This window comes from Cyprinodon variegatus, unplaced genomic scaffold (genome assembly GCF_000732505.1).
Source record: "Cyprinodon variegatus isolate N-32 unplaced genomic scaffold, C_variegatus-1.0 Scaffold46, whole genome shotgun sequence".
In the NCBI taxonomy this organism is placed as follows: Eukaryota; Metazoa; Chordata; class Actinopteri; order Cyprinodontiformes; family Cyprinodontidae; genus Cyprinodon; species Cyprinodon variegatus.
The window spans coordinates 1-19,026 of NW_015150499.1; the positions used below are offsets into that span (position 1 = coordinate 1).

At 37.5% G+C, this 19,026-nt stretch overlaps 1 protein-coding gene across 1 annotated transcript; it reads right to left on the minus strand.

Moving 5' to 3' along the window:
• Positions 1-2,155: 2,155 nt before the first annotated feature.
• On the minus strand, positions 2,156-11,155 carry LOC107082057 (nuclear factor erythroid 2-related factor 2-like). Its single transcript, XM_015370509.1, has 5 exons — positions 10,950-11,155; positions 5,985-6,251; positions 5,627-5,719; positions 5,362-5,544; positions 2,156-3,767 (listed from the first exon to the last, which is right to left on the minus strand). Exons 1-5 carry the CDS (start codon positions 10,986-10,988, stop codon positions 2,499-2,501), a joined length of 1,851 nt encoding a protein of 616 aa, XP_015225995.1. The 5' UTR covers positions 10,989-11,155; the 3' UTR covers positions 2,156-2,498.
• Between the last annotated feature and the right edge of the window lie 7,871 nt (positions 11,156-19,026).

Here is a 19,026-nt window from a genome sequence, read left to right on the forward strand (position 1 = left end):
CACGTGCGGCTGCCAGACAGTTTTATAGTGGCATGTGGAACAGTCTGTTCTCAACAACGTTCCTCAGCTCAACACCAGCATGTCAGTGTAGATGAACTGCTCTGATTTTCATGTGAAGTGTAATTGGATTTTTTTTTTTCTTTTTTAATAAACACTTTTTTTTCTATCAGTGGTTTCGTTTTGAATTTAAAACCCAGTGTGGAATGACTGTCTTCTGATTTGCCGTGTTTTCTATTCTACTTTAACTTCTTTATTAATATATTTGTATATATAATTTAAAAATCTTGTCTTAAGGCTAACCACTTTTACTTGACTTTCACCTGGAAAAGTCTATTAAATTTTAAACAGGTCACAAGACATTGGTCTGTTACATAATGTTTGAACTTTAGAATACCTTTTATCGTTTTAAAACAAATCAGTTAAAGGTTTTTCATTGTATAGTTTATTTGTAAGCTCATAACGTCACCCACTATTAACTATTAAACTATGACCTTTCTCAATTTATATGCTTCCTTTCCATCAGCATTAATGATAAATCAACAGTTTTTAGGTGTAAGAACATTTGCTCTTAGTGCACACTTGATATAGATTACAGATAGATAACTTTGATAAATACAATTGATACTAGATTTTTAAACTATACAACAACCCTTTTTAATTATCTAAAACTAAACTGCAAGTTGTTTCCTTTATTTAATTAGGGTAATTTAAAATGCCATAATGTATACAGTAGGGAATATTTTTATTTAACATTATTTAACTTTTATCTTACATTTGCTTGGAAATTTATCAGCAATATTAAGCATTTATAAACTTATAACTTGGATCAAATGTTTATCCTTTCAGTAAGCTTGTCCCAGTAGTTTGCTGGAACTTTGGCCCATTCCCCCTAACGGCGGTACTTGCTGATTGGATGAATGGGGATGAGCTGTTACAGCCACTATTGATAAAGGGAGTTGCAGCCATCTTGAATAAAGTTAGTTCTCGTTGTCTACTACTAGACTTCTATATTTACATTTGAAGACTTTTATTTTTTTGTCCAAAGATGTCCCTGGGTTAATATCTAATGAGGGAGAAGTTAAAAACTTTAATCTGTTTTGCATTGCATTAAACTCAAAGCTGGTTTTGAAAGTTGAAATCTGAGGGTTCCAACTCTAAATGTTATTTCTTGATGTCTCTCTCAAACTGCTCTGTCTAAAATATTAACATTTTGCCCTCAGAAGAGTGTCCCTTGTCCCTAAGGTGTCCGTGCACATCTTTTCCTGAGGAACTGGCTCTCCTGCGCTGACCCTTACGTTTATAGAAAGACTCTTTGATTGTTCCAGTATAGAGTTCTGGGCATTCCTCATTGCACTTAAGCACATACACCATACCATTCAGTGTTTTTTGTTTTTTTTTTATCCTGGACAAGCTTTCAAATACAAAAAGCCCAGCTTTGAGTCAAGAAAAAAAACCTCACATTATGATAAGATGGATGTCTTAAATCTCAAATAGATTTCCTAAAATCACAATGGAAAAAAAAAAAGTCATAATTTTCTAAAAGCAGAAGATTCTGATGTCATTAAGCTGCTCCCTTCTAAACTTAAATCTAAAGTGTTCACAAAAAGGGCTTGGTGATCAAAGGTTCAGTTGTATCTGAACATAAAAGAGTGATCACAGGTCAGACTGATTACGTAGCCTTTTACCTTTATTTTCCCAGCTTATTGCTCTATTGTCAAGCTGTCACGCAGGAATCACACTGAGCATGCTCTGATGTTGCCAGGGACTGTTCTCTTTGTTGTGCAACACAATGATTGGGGTGGGTATGATCTTCAGGCCAGGAGCAACTGAATTGAAAGAGTCCAGTGACTGTACAAACAAAAGCTTGCTCTCATGGAAGCAGAGCAGATTAAGAGCAGTCATTCTTTTGTTTTCATGCAAAATCCATCTTACTTGCTGTTTTTTTTATGACTCTTAGTAAAACCTCAAAGTTAAGAATTGACTTTAACCGTGTGGTTTGTTGCACAACAGTTCATTAGGCTCTTTATGTAGTTGCTGTCCATCTGTTTTGGGCTGTGGCTATGACAGAAAGCAGAATGTTGTGTTTAAATCATGAAAAAACAAAACAGGCTTTTTTGATATTTAGTTTATTTAAAAGCATAGAAGATGGGATAAAAAAAACTGGGCTTCAATCAAGAGGTAAGTTATAAAAGAAATAATTCATTAATCATGAGTATACAGAAATATATTTATATTTATATACATACACACAAATATATATATATACATACACAGGTACAGTAACATTCTTAATCTGAAAAGCAAGTAATGTTTGTATTTACAAAATATTGGTGAAAGAATCTGTAAGGATATAAGAGTATAAAAGTAAAATATCAAAAAACATCGCAACATTCAAGAGGAGTAAGCAGAAACTACAACAGTTCTGTCAAGCTGCTAAAGTTTAAAGCTGAGTGAATACAAAGTTATTGCATAGTATCCTATTATGACGCAGTACCGGGTTACAAAGGAGACGGGTGGTTTTCTTTGCTCTTAAAAGTCTTTTTTATGCGAGGGACGAGGAAGACGCTGCCATCTGTGGACTGCTGCAGGGAGTAGTCTGACGAAGAGTAGGAATTTCCGTGCTCATCTCTCAGCATGCTGAAGACCTCCAGGTACAAGCTGTTCAGCTGTTTCTTCATCTCCTTCAGGTTCTTCATGTTCTTGGTCTTATCATTCAGCAGGCGGTCTCGCTCCTCCTTTAGCGAGTCCAGTTCACCCTCCAAGCCTACGATGTTCTCCATCTTGCGCTTGCGGCAGTTCTGCGCCGCCACCTTGTTCTTGCCACGGCGGCGGATGTCGCGGACCAGGGCCAGCTGAGCTTCGTTCAGTTGGTGTTTGGACATCAGCTCATTGAAGTCATCCACTGGCAGGTTGATAATCATGTCGACAGTGAAGGGGATGTTGAGGGTCTTGGCCCTCTGCTCGTCTCGAGTGAGACGCACATCAGAGCGTTTTTTGGCTTTGTCTTTGGTGAAAGGAGTGCCCTCATTGCCGCTTTCCTCCGCCGGGTCCCCCTCGCGCTGTTTAGGTTTCTTTTCTGGCTGCTGCGGCGGTCTGCTTAGCTCCGTGACCGAATTGGACGCCATAAAGTGTTCAGGTTCAAAATTCAACGAAAACATCTCAGAGTAGTCAGACTCTGCACTGCCCGGGTTCTGATCCATTTCGTCCATCTCTGAATCACTACAACCAAACGACCCGCTTCCGTACACAGACCTGTCATTTGGACTTCCGTTAGTCGAGAATCCCGAATCTGAGTCTAGGTGTTCTGCTGTCAGGCTCTGTTTGCTTCTGTTGACTGAATCTCCAGGGGAAAGGCTGTAAAGGTCCATGTGCGCAAAGGCAACTTTGTTTGGAGAGTCACACATTCTTTTACTTTCTTCTTGGCCTGGCTGACTGCTGCACTCCTCTTGCTCAGTTGGAGGATAAAACACTCCACCAAAATCTTCTCCACTGAAGCTTGTATCCAGCTGGGGGGCGTCCACCTTTATTTGTCTGAAAGCATCCAACAAAGGCATGCTGGGAACGGAGCCATCAAATGTATTCATAAACTCTGCCGGGCCAACATTCAGACTGTTTGTTTTGGCATCACTGATGCTGGTCAGGGGGTTAAAAATAGGAGTTTGGACAGGGGGATAGTCGGGGTAGCTTGGAGTCTGTGTTTCAGCGCTGGTTGGCAGAGGGTATGTAGTGGTCTGCAGCGTGTCTTCCATTTGCATGTTCAGACATTGCTGGAAGAAAAAACAACAGATAAATTAGTAAAAGCAGACTTATATTTGATTAATGTGACACACTTCTATGGGTTATAATAGGATTATATGACGCAGACCTGCATAAAGTAATGCAGAATGGTAAAGAGGAATAAAAACTTTCAAATCTGTTCTCTGTGGTAAAGTGGAAAGAAGAGAGCCAATGTGGGAGTAAAAAGTGTCATATACACTTTAGTACCAGTTAAGAGCCCAGAAACGCGTAGCAAAAGGGTTTCTCTTACATTCAATGATGTGCAGCAAAAAAAAACCTCAAACAGACACCATCATGTTTCATTTTAAGATAGCTAAAGCTTAATACCAAATAATAAAAAAAAATGGCAGAGACTGCCAAAAGACTAAGGTAGAGATTCATCTTCCAGCTGGAAAATGACTAAACATTTAGCCAAAGTTACAAAAGAGGGATTTAGATCAACACATAATGTTTCAGAATGGACCAGTCATATTAGCCTAATTCAAATTACAAATCTGTAATCATACATGAGAACTAGAAGCTCTAAGGAGAATCCGATTTAACTTGAGCCATTTTTTGCAAAGAAATCTTTATGCATTAGTTGTGTCTATCCAGCACACAAAATCCCACTGAAGCACATCAATGTTATTGTGGGAACAACTCTTAGGAGTGAACAGACCTGCAAGGCACTGTGAACGTGTCGAAATGCATTTCCTGATTGCTGTTTTCATTATTGCAGCAGCGTTTACAGTACATTGCATGTTATCTAGAATCCTTTTTGGGAAGTGGGACCTGAACCAGTTGCTCCAGTTCACTGATGTCTTAGAAGAAATATCTGGCAACACTAGTCTGCAGAACCAACTGTTCAAATGTGTTTTACCATTCAGATGATAAATATGTCCTTGCGTATGAAGGTTTATGAATTAAAAAAAAAAAGTTTTTTGGCATAATCCTGTGTTTGTTGCATCACTTTAAAAGTTCATCAGTTCGGTGCTATTATATGCTCACAGACTTTTCATTAAGGCCACATTTCTATAATAAAATACTTTTATTTAAGTAAGGGGAAAATAATCATAACAAAAATAAAGGTTTAAAAACATGAGTTTGTGTGTAATTAATCTGTATAATGTGATTCACAAAGAGGAGTTACTAAAATACATTTTTAATTGGATTGCATGGTAGATAATTCTACTCTACTCAGTCTACTGAGTGGCATGTCGAAGCAGCACCAGATAGTCTGCTCCACCCTTTTGCCAATGCAAATAGGAGGTGCAGCTTCTGAAAAAGTGCAGCACGCAAATCTTCACCTTTCCACCAGAAAGCAACGGCTCTACTCCTGCCGCTCCCTCTCTGGTTCGACAGCCTAAAGCCAAAGGCCTTTTAATCAGTTAAATTGCATTACAATGTAAGCATATCCATCACTAGTCCTTAAAGGTTCTCACAGTGAAACCTTATCACAGCAGCATGAGCTGTGAACACGTGATCTATAAAGGCCCCACCACCATACCACACAAAAACAAAGAATATGTCCCATCAATGCCAGGCCTCTGCTACTCGTGCTCTATTTAACAAGGGCATGAAGACTTAAAATCCAAAGTATAATACCTGCAGCTCAGGGAGGGATAAAAGCTCCATCCAGGCCTCCTCTAGATCTGGAGACACCCTCTGTGGCGGAGTCAGCTGACCTGAGGAGAGGGCAGCTGGTGACAGAGCCGTCGGCTCGGGGGACATCATGTTGCTGCTGGCAGGTACTGAAACAGGAGGCGTGTCCAGACAAACCGAGGGGCTCTGTGAGACAGAAGCGTGTTAAAACCAACAAGTTCTGCTTGAGGGCATTCATTTTGGGTTTTGTTTGAGTTTCTGGTCTTACCTGATTTTGCTCTACAGGAAACGTCTCTGCCAGCAGCTGCAAACACTCATCAAATGACATGCTGCCACCTGTCTCCTGAGTGAAGCCCACATTCTGCAGAAGTTAAAATAGACTGTTACATCATTTGTGCTGGGATACTTGCTAAACGTTATTTTGCATTTATGGAGTTCTATATTGTACAGTTTAGATCTAAGAAGTCTTTAGGGTTCTATGCACTGATGCAAAACTAACAGGCTCACCTATGTGGTGCCAATAACGCTAAAAGGAGAGGTTACCAAGTGACAGTACAGACCCAACCTATGAAATGAGGTGGGAGTGTCCTGCCCCTAACGTGAGTAATGATGGTCTTTGCTTGTACCTGAGTAACCTCCAGAGGTGTGACAGCCGGCTCCACAGGGGCGTTTGGTGGCGGGCGGGGAATGTACTCTCCTGTTTCCTCGTCCAACTGCAGCTGCGCCAGCAGGGCCTTCTCTTGCTCCCGCATCAAGTGCAGCCTCTTCTCCTCCTCCAGCTGCAGCTGCTTCCGCAGCTCATGCTCCTTCTGACGGTGGTTGATGTCAAACACCTCCCGCCTGGCACCAAGATCAATGTCCTGATTCCACAGAATGTCAATCAAGTCCATGTCCTGAAAAAAACAAACAAACAGAGTGAGCGCTGTGAGCCTCTGCAGTCCTGCAGCGACACTACAGACAGGTATGGAACAAGACCAAGAGTCGCTGCTGTGATATACGAGGCTAGTGCTGCTGCCACACCCCATCGTCGTGTATCGGCTCATCGACAACAGCGATGGCCCGAGTATCAAGGGGAAGAAGCAGAATGAATAATAAATGTAGCTCTCTGTTTCCATTGTTGCCACCAGACACCCAAGAAAATCTTCATCTGATCCTCTTAAACCCATCTAATTACAGCAAGGTGTAAAGCCCTTTGTTCCACTGAAAAGATAAGAGTCATTGTATGCAGTTAAGTTTTATACAGTCACTTAAAAAAAGTGTAAAATCATCTCAATATACTACGAGGCACTGATACATGGCATTTAATAAAAACACTTTACATTTAGTGACAGTCCTACTGTAACTGTTGCTCAGGGTCTAGATTTTTTTTTTTTTACTTTTTCTTTATTTATGGAGCAATTCTTATCATCTAGGGATCAGAAATAGATACAATCCCTTTCCAGCTCTGATTGATTAATGGAAATGGAAAATTTTATTTTTTTTCTGTCAAATACTTGCATTATTTAACTAAATAAACCAACAGCATGTATTTCAATACACAACACTTAGTTAAATGAAAGTCTAAAATATATGCTTTGCTGCTTAGTCAAAGCAAATGAACAATAAACATGAATGGTCAGAACTGAACTCGGCAGATTGGCACCTAAAAAGAAGTTTGAAATAATCGCCATGAGTTGGTTGATCACTGTAGGTCTGTTTTCAGTCGGCTGCTTATCACACATAAAGTCGTTGCGTAGAGTTAAAGAGACTAAGGAGAGAATCTTCGGTTTTCACATCACGTCTGCTCTTTTACTTTGGAATCATTTCCAAATGGTGAGTTTGTCTCTCCTGTAAGTGGGGTATAAGTTGTAGAAGCCTTTTTTAGTTGGAGTGGAAGTGTGCAGCACCGAGTAAAGGAGCGTAGCTCTGCATTACTCTTTCTACAATCATCCCCACGGTGCTTTCTCTCTATCTTATTAAAATGTCTTTGAACACAGAGAACCTTTCAATAAAATCTTTAAAGGTGTTTAAAGCTGTGACTTTATATCTAGATGCTGATAACCTGTCTGCAAAGCTTCCTCACCTGTAGCTGTGCACTGTCAGTCAGCTGGCTGACAGATGACCGCTACAATTTCCACCAGTCATGTTTGTTATTTATGTGTTGCTTCAATTACATGGTATGATTAGTTTTAGTGTTAATGTAATAGATATTTCTGTGTTATTTTGCAGCAGTGGGAATATGTTTAGCTTTTAGATCACACTATACATCATTTTACTTTTTTTTTTTGATTCCGTGATCTGCCCTCATTTATACAGAAAAACCGTTTCCCGGTCATTATATTTACATCATTCCAAATGAGGCAAAGTGGGGAGAAAAACGACTACCAGGACATTCTCAAACTGTTTCCTGTTGATTTCTTCCTCCCGGGTCTAAATGTTATTTGTCCTTCTTTTTAACAACAGTGAGAAAGATAAATTATTTTGCATTTCTTCTACGCTTTTTCACCAGACTTTATTTACAGAAGGAAACCATTTCACCAGCCCTCAGGATGTTGCACAAACACAAGATAGGGGCGTGCACTGAGCCCACTGAGCATGTGACTGATTTGTTCCTCGATTTTGCGTGAAAAAAAAAAAAAAAGAAGTTAAGAGTTAGACGACTTATTATGCTAAATGAGCAGGAAAAAGGAAACCAAATGGGAACCAAAACAGAACAGTGCCCTGTAAAAAGGAAGTAAATTCTTTTTTTTTCCACTGTTTTAATAAAAAACAGACAAATAGAGGCTTCTGTATATTCTTGGATACTGTTGACACACTCTTTCTGACTTTGGCCTTGCAAAATAGGAACCCTCTAACCCTCTCTGCCTTAGTGTTGCATCAGACCCACGACCGCTAAAAGGATTACACATTACCAAGGCTGCCTTCTATAAATCAGGCTCCCAGGCTGGAAGGTGAGCGCACAGCCAGAAATTATGGCATTTTCTAGAATGAGGAAGTCCTTTAAAAAGCGTCTGCGGGACATCTGGAGGCCCGCTTGTGGTTGTCGATGTTTTGTCCAAGTTTAAAAAAACAGCTTGTTCTTGCTATCATCCCCCCAATAAGTTAGAAAAATGCAAAACAACATATACGCACCTAAAAAACAGCTTGTTTTTGGTCTGTTAGTCACACCTTTCAAGCACATTAAACAGGTCATACAGGTCCCTGAAAAACACCCTGACCTAAAAAGCTTGCTTACACGCTGGAAATTGTTTGTACTTTCTCTAAAGATGTGCCACTTATTTCACGCTGTGTAGTACTTATATTTACAGCTATATGGTACCCAGGTTTTAAAACATAAAAGGCCGTTTTTGTGTTTTTTTTAAAGCCAGGTATTTATGACATTGATCTAAGGAGCCTAAAGCTGGCACCCGAGCATGGAAATGTCTCAAATATCCCAAAGTATTTCCTAGACAATACCCAGCCATGTGTCAGACAGTCATACCTAGAGTGAAAGAGGAAGACAAAAAGTACACTACAACCTACCAATTACAAATATCACAATCTTTTATTGCTATACAGGTAGACCTATCTCTTAGTTTTTTTTTTTACACAGTATTTCATCACAGCTCAGTGGCCAATCCACCCTTTGACCCAGTGTGATGAAAATCAGTGAGCAGGGGCGGCTCCAGAGTTTCTTAAAGGGCCGACTGATAATTCTGGTTACTGAAAGCCGTAAGACAAGTTCACTAGTTTTATCATTAAAGTGAAGGTTTCAGGAATAGATCTGGGGAAGAGGCTCAGAATAGAGAAATTAAAAAGAAAAAGAATACCTGCCCAACCTTATGGTCCCCATGTGGATTTTGCTCACACTAATAGGATTTATACAGCATTAAACCCGTATAAACAATTAATATGAAGCCATTCTATGTAACATGTTGATAATCCAGCCCATTTTTAGCTCATTCCCAATGCTTAATATACCCTTACTTAAATATAGGTTTGGAAAATAAATAGATTTCATAAATAATTAAAACTAGCTTTCCCCTCTCTTCAATTCATATCCATAGCTAAATACTATCTAAATACTATTTCTGATTCTGATCAATAAATCCAGACAATAATTCTCACTTCACTTTGAGCCCGTTTCTATTGTAAGTAAATCTACCCCAATTTAAAAAAAAAAAAAACCCATGAAGCACTACAGGTAGATTTTCACTTATGTTTTAAAAAGGCATTAGAAAAATCATCTCAAGATTTTCAACAAATCTAAACACATTAGTTACTGTTAGGTAAAGACATGGATCTTTGCACAATATACAACAGATCTGTAGATCCTACATATGGATCCCATATATAACATTGAATCTTTCAGCGTCAAACAGAAGGAAATTATCAGGGTTTCTGTTATCCAACCAGTTTAATTAAGACACCTTCTTATACTACATAAGTAAAAGTTGATTTAATAAGTATGTTTAGCTATAAAAAAGTCAGTAATTGGGATGTTTTGGCTTAGTGGTTAGAGCAGTGCGTTGGTGCTCTGAGAAGTTTGGAAGTATCCAGTTTAATCCCCACAGCCTGCATCCACCCAAATTCCTAAGCAAGACCCTTAACCCCACACTGCTCCTCGGGCGCCGCACTAAGGCAGCCCACTGCTGCGAATCTGAGATTAATAAAGTTCAGTTATTATTATTTATTAATATCAACTTGCAGCTGACCTGTTTTCTATGGAAGATGATTAGGGCCACTGAAAAAAAGAAAAAAAGTTAACTTATTTTTAAATTCTATTTCAGTTTAATATGGGAAAAAGGTCAGAAATCTGGCTTTTTTTGTCAGATTTCTGACTTTAATCTCAGAATTCTGACTTTAATCCCAGAATTCTGACATTAATCACAGAATTCTGACTTTAATCTCAGGATTCTAAGATTAAAGTCAGAATTCTGACTTTTCCCATAATAAACTGAAATAACCAATGGCCCTAATCCTCTTCCATTGTTTTCAGATGAAAATATTCTCCCCCAAAAAATGATTTAATAATTTTCCCTTTTTATGTAAAAAAAAAAAAAAAAAATGAACATCAAAAAGATCATATGCCTTAAAAATAAAAAGCGTCAGTGTGGTTAGAAGGTTGTGTGAATCAGATATGGGATCACATGCCTGAAAGGGAGGAGGAGGGGAGGAGGGAGGGGGGCGCAATTATGAGCAAATACATGAGACACCAGGACTGTTTACCAAACTTCACCTCAAGATGATCGAAAGGGAAAATATATAAATATTTAGTGAGAAAAAAAACACCCTAAACCTTCACATATCAGTTTATTTATAAATAATTGTTGATTCTTATTTCCTCTGGGGGAATTAACGTCACTAGTGAATGACTTGCAGAACTGAAAGTGTGGCTTGTTTTTAACTATTTTCTTTGACAGCGCTCAGTTGTTATATAAATGTTTTTACATCTTGGTTAAACAAAAGTGAGGCTTCTAAATAAGCTAAAAAATATTTAATTTCTCGTAAGACAAATGAAGTTTCCACTTCAAACCCGTTTAGGAGATTGTATAAGAAAATAAGTTGAGTGGGAAGGTTATCTCTTCTAGAAATCAGGCTTACTTAAATAAAAAAATAAATAATGTATTTACCTGTTGACTTGAATGAATAACCTCCATTTCCATCATCATGGAGAGCTGTCCTCTGTGTTAGATTGAAAAGCCTTATGAGTGATAAATAAAGGTTTTTATTCCCCAAAGGATAAGTTGAAAAATGGCGAGCGGTCTGAGCCAGTCCTGTCCGCCGGGGCCGCCGCAGCTGACTTTCGGGAAACCTTTGCTTCCCCCGGAGCTTGTGAGCGTTACGGAAGCAAAAGGCCCAGCCCACAAAGCTGCGCCGGGATCGTCCCACTAAGGGCGGCCTATGAGGCTGGAGATCAGGACGGGCGAGCATGCGCATGGAAGCAGCTGATAATAGTTTAACACGCTCACTGCCGGACAGGGGACTTTTAACATAGACATAACAGTCTAATTACAAAAGACAACCTTAATAAAGTAATAATATTCATCAAATCTGTATGGAATGATGTTTCTCTTTACGGCATTTCACTTAGTTTATAAAACAAGAGTGCCTTTCACATTTCCATCAACAGTTTCATCAGCCAGGACTCTTTTAGCATTAGAGCTCCCCCTGCTGGTGAGCTGGGTGTAATGACAGTGGGCCCCTTAAGGGAGAGAAATGTTCAAAATAACCCCTTGTCTTGAATCCACACCCTTTTTAAACTGATAACACCAAACCGAAATACTGCATATTTGCACCATTTATATTTAAAGCTCTAAACTTCCATATTAATGCGTTTTTGCACCATGTTTTTTTTCCCACACTGTTTATATTTGCTCACTGCTGCATTTTATTGAATGGAAATGTTCTGAAAGCTGCACAAAACGAAATGTCATTTTAAAAATGGTCTAAGTCTTGCCTTAATATTTTATGTAATCCGATGCAAACAACTATGGGAATACATCTAATTAGCTGTTTTAGGATAAAGATTAAATAATCTAAGGTTCAGTTCTTACATTTGGAAACGTAAGAACAAGATGACCAACACAATAATGTGTTTTATGCCATGAACACCAACAGAGGTGGGCATTACTGAGTTAAATTTACAATTTTAAACTTACTTGAGTGAGATATTTTTAGTAGCTTTGATGCACAGTAATTTTAGTTTCTACTTAAATAATTCTATTTTGATTAAAGGTACTCTAAATGAATTATAATCTTGTGGTTACACACCCACCTCTGATCTATTCAATAAACGAAGAACAAGTACATTTTAACCAACCATACACAGATACACACCCACACAGTACATTGTAAAGTGATACTCCTATGTATACACACAAGCAGTCTTGTTTTAATGTTAAATCTGCTGGACTTCTTGTGCGATTTGAAAGGCAAGTGAATTTAAAAAATATAATATTTCTTCTGTTCTTATAAGAGATATAAGTAATTTTTATGTATCATTATTATTTTTTTGTCTTGTTTCTAAAGTATAGGTATAAGATTATGATAAAGCAGGAAGTATGGAACTCTTTGTAAAATACTTTTTATTTTTACTGAAGTAATTTCTTCCTCAGTTGAGTAGAAATATTTTGAAGTTAGGTTCACCTTGAGTACAATTTTTGTTTACCTGCCCAATATCTTTAAACCAACACAAATATAAAGTTGAAGCAAACTGATTTGGGTGTCTGTTAACTTCAGGTAGTCTTTCCACAGATACTCAATTGAATTTAGGTACGTACTTAGATTGTAATTAATGCATTGTTCAATTACATTCTTCATGATGAAGTGAGGTTATGCAGGTCATTTGCTGCATTTGACAGATTTTCTTCTGGCTTTAACTTTAGTTTCTTTCAAAAATTGCTTTGGTTAGACTTGCTGGACTGATATAAGACTAAAAGATGTTCTATATCAGATTTTTCTCTCCAACATTTTTGTTCTCAGCAGTTCCCACAGAATGTTTCTTTTCTGATGAATGATCTTTTTAACCAACCTGTCATTTTAGATGGACGCCATGGCTAAGAAGGTTTTTGCAGATGTGTCATACTCTTTCTATATCTGGATGGGAGGTTTGATTATACTCTTTTTATAACTCAACGCTGCTTCAAACTTCTCCACAACTTTTCCCCTATTTGTCGCTTGTGTTCCTTCACCTTCGTGATGCTCTTGTTCTATAATGTTTTCTAAAAAAAAAAAAAAAAAAAACTCTCTGGCCTTCACAGAGCTGAAATTCAATCATAGAGAGGAGACGTGTTTTCACTAATTAGTTCCCTTACAAAAGCTTTTTTTGTGCCAATTTTTTTGTTCTTTTGGGGAGGAGCTTAATACAAACCCAGACCATACTTTTCAAGGTTTTTCTACATTAGAAAATTGGAAACAATGTATCTTAAACTTCACAGTGACATTATTAAGTGTAAGTCTGCTGCATAAAATTGTCTCAAAATACAATGAAGAATTCAGGTTGACAATTCAAGGGATATGTATGCTTTTGTCTAAGCAAAGTTCTCCATATAAATTGAAATAGCCTGAGCCTATAAATGATTACGTTAATCCCAAAACATTTCCCTTTATATTCATCAAATGAGTTTGGATGTGGCACCTACTTAACTTAGACCGCTCTGCTTCGTCGTGTGTTTGTGTGGAGGAATGTTTTAAGCAGTAAAGATATGATACAAGAACCAAGTGTCTTTACGTGTCAGTATTTATAGTGTGGCATTTGGTAGCTCAGGAGGGAAGGGTTTATTTAAAATTTCACTTTAACTGTGGAAAACATGTATTTACTAACCTTTGTCTCTCTTCCTTCCTTCCTTCCTTCCTTCCTTCCTTCCTTCCTTCCTTCCTTCCTTCCTTCCTTCCTTCCTTCCTTCGATACGGTTAGATCATTTTATTTTTTCTTCTATCTACCCTTCCATCTCTGATTGAGCCTTTTCTTCCTTTTGTCTGTTCTTATGCTTCTTGTTTCCTTCCTTCATGTCTCCTTTGTTTATATTTCCTATGCTCCTTTCTTGCTTGTTTTCCCTCTTCCTTTCCCTGTTTCATTCAACATTTTAATGTGTTCTTCTGGCCGCCTTTCTACCTTCATCCCTTTTTGTATTTCCTTCCCTCTGTCATTGCTTTCCTCGGTCTTACAGTATCCTCCCAACTCTATGATACCACTTATTCCTTAGGTCATGTCTTGCTATGTAATGTCATTTTTACCTCCCTAGTTTCCTTTTTCCTCTATAGCTCTAGGAAGTGGAATTTGGAAAAGTATAGATTTCCTATATGAAAAATGTATTGAATCCCTGATTGTTTGGCCCTTGGTTATATAGGATGTAATTAATATTTAAAGGCTTGAATGACAGGAAAACATCTCTAAAGATGGTACAAATAACAATGACAATGACTATACAAGAAATAATAATCAAACACATAACCTCTAATTTAGTAACAAGAAACAATTGAAATAATTCATGTTGGCACAGTTCTTTTTTTTTCTTTAGTAGGAGCTTCAATTTTGGAATGAAGTGATGCCAGTCATATTTCACTTTTTTGCTGTACTGGGAAGGAATTCCCCATGTTAATCCTTTCATGGAATAAAGCTGTTTGTCAGAGAGAAGTTGTATGTAAAAGGCATCTTACGATTACAACTTGATGCTCCACGAGTGAATGAACCACTAACTCTAAGTAGCACTACTGCTAGGTCACTAAGCACCTGAGAAGCATGACCATGTAGGCATTTAGGAAAAAAAGAAAAATGTAGAAAAGAGGATGGAACTGATACAATCTGATGGGCCTCCTGTGGAATACCTGAACGGCTTTATGTGTCATTCTCTTGTGCCTGATTCCTGTAGGCTGCGTTTTGCACAGTAATTTTAATAAGAAAGAAAATAACCAAATGCATCAAAGTATTTGCAGCAGCAAATAGTAAAAGTTTTCTGATAAGTCTAAATGTTTGCAGATTTGCTTTTGGAAACAGATTTTTTTTTTTTTTTGTATTCTAACAAAACAAAGATACTTTACTTCTGAGACTTGTTTGATAAATCAAATCATTCAATCAAATCTCAGCACCTGAGATTTTGTTTTGCATTTAGTTCAGGCATGGCTTGTGAGACCACAATGCCTTAAACTACAAGTACTGAGACCATTACTCAATAACATATTACATGTCCAACTTATTCACGTGTAAATGCATCATCAGCATGCAGGACACAAGCAAGGAAAATCATTGACTTACAATATGTTGCCAGACAAGGAAGTAAATGTTCCCTTCAAATGCATTTTTTACAGATTAAAGGGTTCTTTAGTAAAGCAGCAAGAAGTTATGTTGATTTTCGCAGCCTTCAAGTACTGGTATTGGTCCAGTTATAACCGGATCCATATTTTTTTACTTGCCTTAGTTGGTATGGTTGGTTATTTACTGTGATTTCCAGCTGAAATTCATGTTATTCATAGAGAAAACATATTGCTTCAATAGTGACCTTATAACCACTGTTTAACAATGTGTTTTAATAAAATTGTCTTAAACTTTGTCCCGAAACAGTTCAAACTTTAATGAATTTTCTCAGGTTTTGATGAATTAATCTATAAGGAAAGGGAAATCCTTTTGTTTATCAGAAAAGTGTTATTTGCATACTAATATAGCCATACACTCAGAACCCTAAATAAAGGCCAGTGCTGCCAGCTGCCTTTCAAATGTATCTCAATTTCAAGGAGCAGCATAAATATGAAATCTAAAAGTATTTGATTTAGCCAGACTTAATGTTCTTTAACAGCCTCTGAGGTTTGTTAGAAAGCATTATTGATTGATTGATTGATTTTATTGAGCTGTCAGTGGAGAGATGTACTCATTACATCGGGTAAAATAGTTAAAAAGAAGAAGGCTGAAGTCTCCTTTTTTTAAAAGCAGGATTATTATACAGGATTGTTGCACAGGGTAGATGGGTATTTATCAATATAACTATTGCACTGGGTATCAAATATAAAGAAACAGGTTATTGCAGAGGGTATTAAATAGTAATTGCACATTAGTTAACAGACAACACCATGAGATGAAATTTACACAATAAATTTGATGTTATGATGAGCAGGTTTAGCACAGCCTCATTCTCACTCTGATACTTTATTCTTATACACTGCAAGTTTGCTTTTGTTGTTTTTCTAACCTTTAATCATGTTTTTTCTTGTTTTTTCCTCTTTGCAGAAGCTTCATCTGGCCTGGGGTTCTGTTTAGCTGTTACATCAACATGGAGAGAGGCAACTGGCTACTGCTTCCAACAATTTAATGTTTCCTCTTCTATAGGTTTTGCACTTGGTCTCGTGGTTTACTCTGTCTCTATCCTAGAGATATCAATAGGCTAAGCTTTTACTGTGACTAACTGTATGTTCTTTAATCCATCTGACAGGCTTTAAAATAAGCTAAGAGTTCATAATAAGATGTATTTCTTTCCTTGCTGAAGCCACTAAAGAACCTATTACAGCCATGAACATAGCATAGAAATCATGCTTAGATCAGTACTTCTTAGAATAGTTTCTGTTTTTTGCATTTTTGCTTTGAATTTTCAAACTCCCAGTCGGTCGACTAACAGGCCAGACAGAGAGAGCAACTGTGACTATAAGAGCTGCAGCAAACCACAGCTCATGTGGTAGAATATGTTTACAAGGCAACTATGTGTTGTGCACTCCAAAAATCTGATGTTTATAAAGATACGCCTGCAAAATTGTTGAAAGACAGCCATAATGTTTTACTATGAGGCCTGTAGGAAACATAGTGAACATGTGAAAAAAAAGGGATCTGATCAGATTCAACCACATAGAATGTTTTGTCTTACATGAAAAATACTAAATTGTGTCACCTTAAAACAATCCATTCCCACAGTGAAATATAGTGGTGGCAGCATCATGCTGTGGGGATTTTTTCCTCAACAAAGACAGGGAAGAGCTGAGGGGAGTATGAATGCATGTAAATAAAAAGGTTGGAGGAAAAACTGTTAAAAGAAACTTTTGACTTCCAGAAACTCTACTTCCTACAAAACACACAGCTAAAACTGGATCTATTGTTTTTTGAAAACAGATGTCCATAAATAAATAAGTAAATAGAGCATTGAGAATGTAAATAAATCTATTCGAGAATGTACAAACATTATTATTGAAGATTTTAAATAAAGCCTGTTCCATGATGCTCTTCATCCAATCTGACTGACAGTGAAAGCAGGCGAAAAAGTATATTTATAAAACTGATGGATAATACAGTCCCTCCCAAAGTTGCATCTCTAATAGCCCAAAAGGAAAAAAAAAACTGTATGAATAGGCCTACTAACTGAATACTCAGAGAACTGCTGAATGTTGTGTAAAATGGGATATTTTATTTATTAAAAAGAAAAAAATGTTAGAACTGTAAATATACAGTCATATGTTTATATTACAATCTTTTTATGTATTTATTACTGCTTTCAAGGCTGCAATTTAAAAAATGAAATTGTCTAGAGCTGTTTTAAAATAAATTTCATTTTGTTTACACTCGTCTGTACAAAATGACCAAATAAATCTGTCTAATTCTAACAATTGGAAGCCATGAATTATTTTTCTTTATTGCACTTACTCTATGTTACACAAATGAAATTAAAAACAAAACACAATGAGATCCATGGCTGTTGTCTGAGAAAAACTGTAGTGTGGGGATGAACTTTTAACTGCCACGTAAAATTTTTGGTTATATTTACTTGAGACGTTAAAAATAAAAAGTTACATTGTTTAATTGAATACACCAAACCAACTTTATGGAGAAAAATACGTCATACTGGCATCTTTGGGATGTGACAAGTAGGCCTACTTATTTCTTTAACTACCAGCCACTCAATTCAGGATCTTTAAATGGATGTAAAAAAAAAAAAAAAAAATCAAACTTCCTAAAACAAAAAAATCATATTTGCATCTAAGTTTCTCTGACTCATCTGTGTCTAAGTGGGACCAAAACGCAGCTAAATGAAAGCAGACATTTGAAGCATATTTGAGTAAAAAGACTGACTTATTTCTGACTTTAACGCTTATCTGTAAAAGAGGAAAAGAAAAACTTCTCACTTAAGTGCAGCTCGCTGTGCGGCTGCGTAAAATTACCCTTAAAAACAGCCCATCTCCCCCCCTTCGCTTGCTCCTCTATCCTCTCCGTCTGTGCGCTGCGCGCTCCTGCAGCCGCGTTCACGTTTGGCAGCTCCACGTCGACATTCTTCCAGCTGCATATAGTGAACCGCTCAGCTCAGCGCTGAGGGAAGAAAAGGTAAAAGCGGCCGCAGTCACCTTAGGATCAGAGCGCTGCAAGTCCCTGCTCGGACATGAAGAAAGCTTTGCATGCAGACAACCTGAACCAACCGCCTATAATGTCGTTTTCCTTTTTCTAAGCTCTTTTTTCCCCTTATGAGCTGATCTAGACCACCTCGTGTTGGACTGCAGCTGGTTCCTGGCGTCTACCTTTTTCAGGTACAGTATTGCAGAAATCAATTACTGCATTATACACTTTGAAAACCATTGCCACTGTTTCTGGTGGAAACATTCAGTTGTTTGTTTTGTGATATCATTTTTGCATAACTAAAGTTCCTGCCAGCTGATAAGTCTCCCAACTATCCTCAAACTGATACAACTTGATACTCTTGACCTTCTTATGCCTATTTTCCTTCTCTCTGTCTGCATTGTTTGTGGAATATCTCCCTTTCAGGGGACTTTTTAGTCTAAATAGTTGAGAGATTCAACAGGTTTAGCCGAGGAGGATGATAATAATGATGATAAAGACATAAGCAGAGTAAAATTTCAACTATCACAGATGTTAGGTTTGCACCCTCCCAGATGTCCAAGCTTGAGGTGATTATGAATGATTAAGGATCATGATAATTGCACTATTTCTGTAAAAAGATTAAAACTGTCCAGTCTAATGCATGTATGCTCCAAAGGCCCTGCTTCACCAATGGCTTAGCTCTATTTTGTTCCATATTCATTCACAAATTACACATTTTACCAGTATAATCAATATGATTTTCCTACATTCCTCTTGCTTTTTTTCTTGTTCTTCTTTTTTTTTACTTGCAGGTTGAAGGAGCACCTAGTTGCAAGAAGTATAATGTTCCAGACAAGGACAAACCTGTGAGGTGGCACTGCTGTGGCTTTCCAAATAAAGTTCTGTGATACACTCAGACTCTA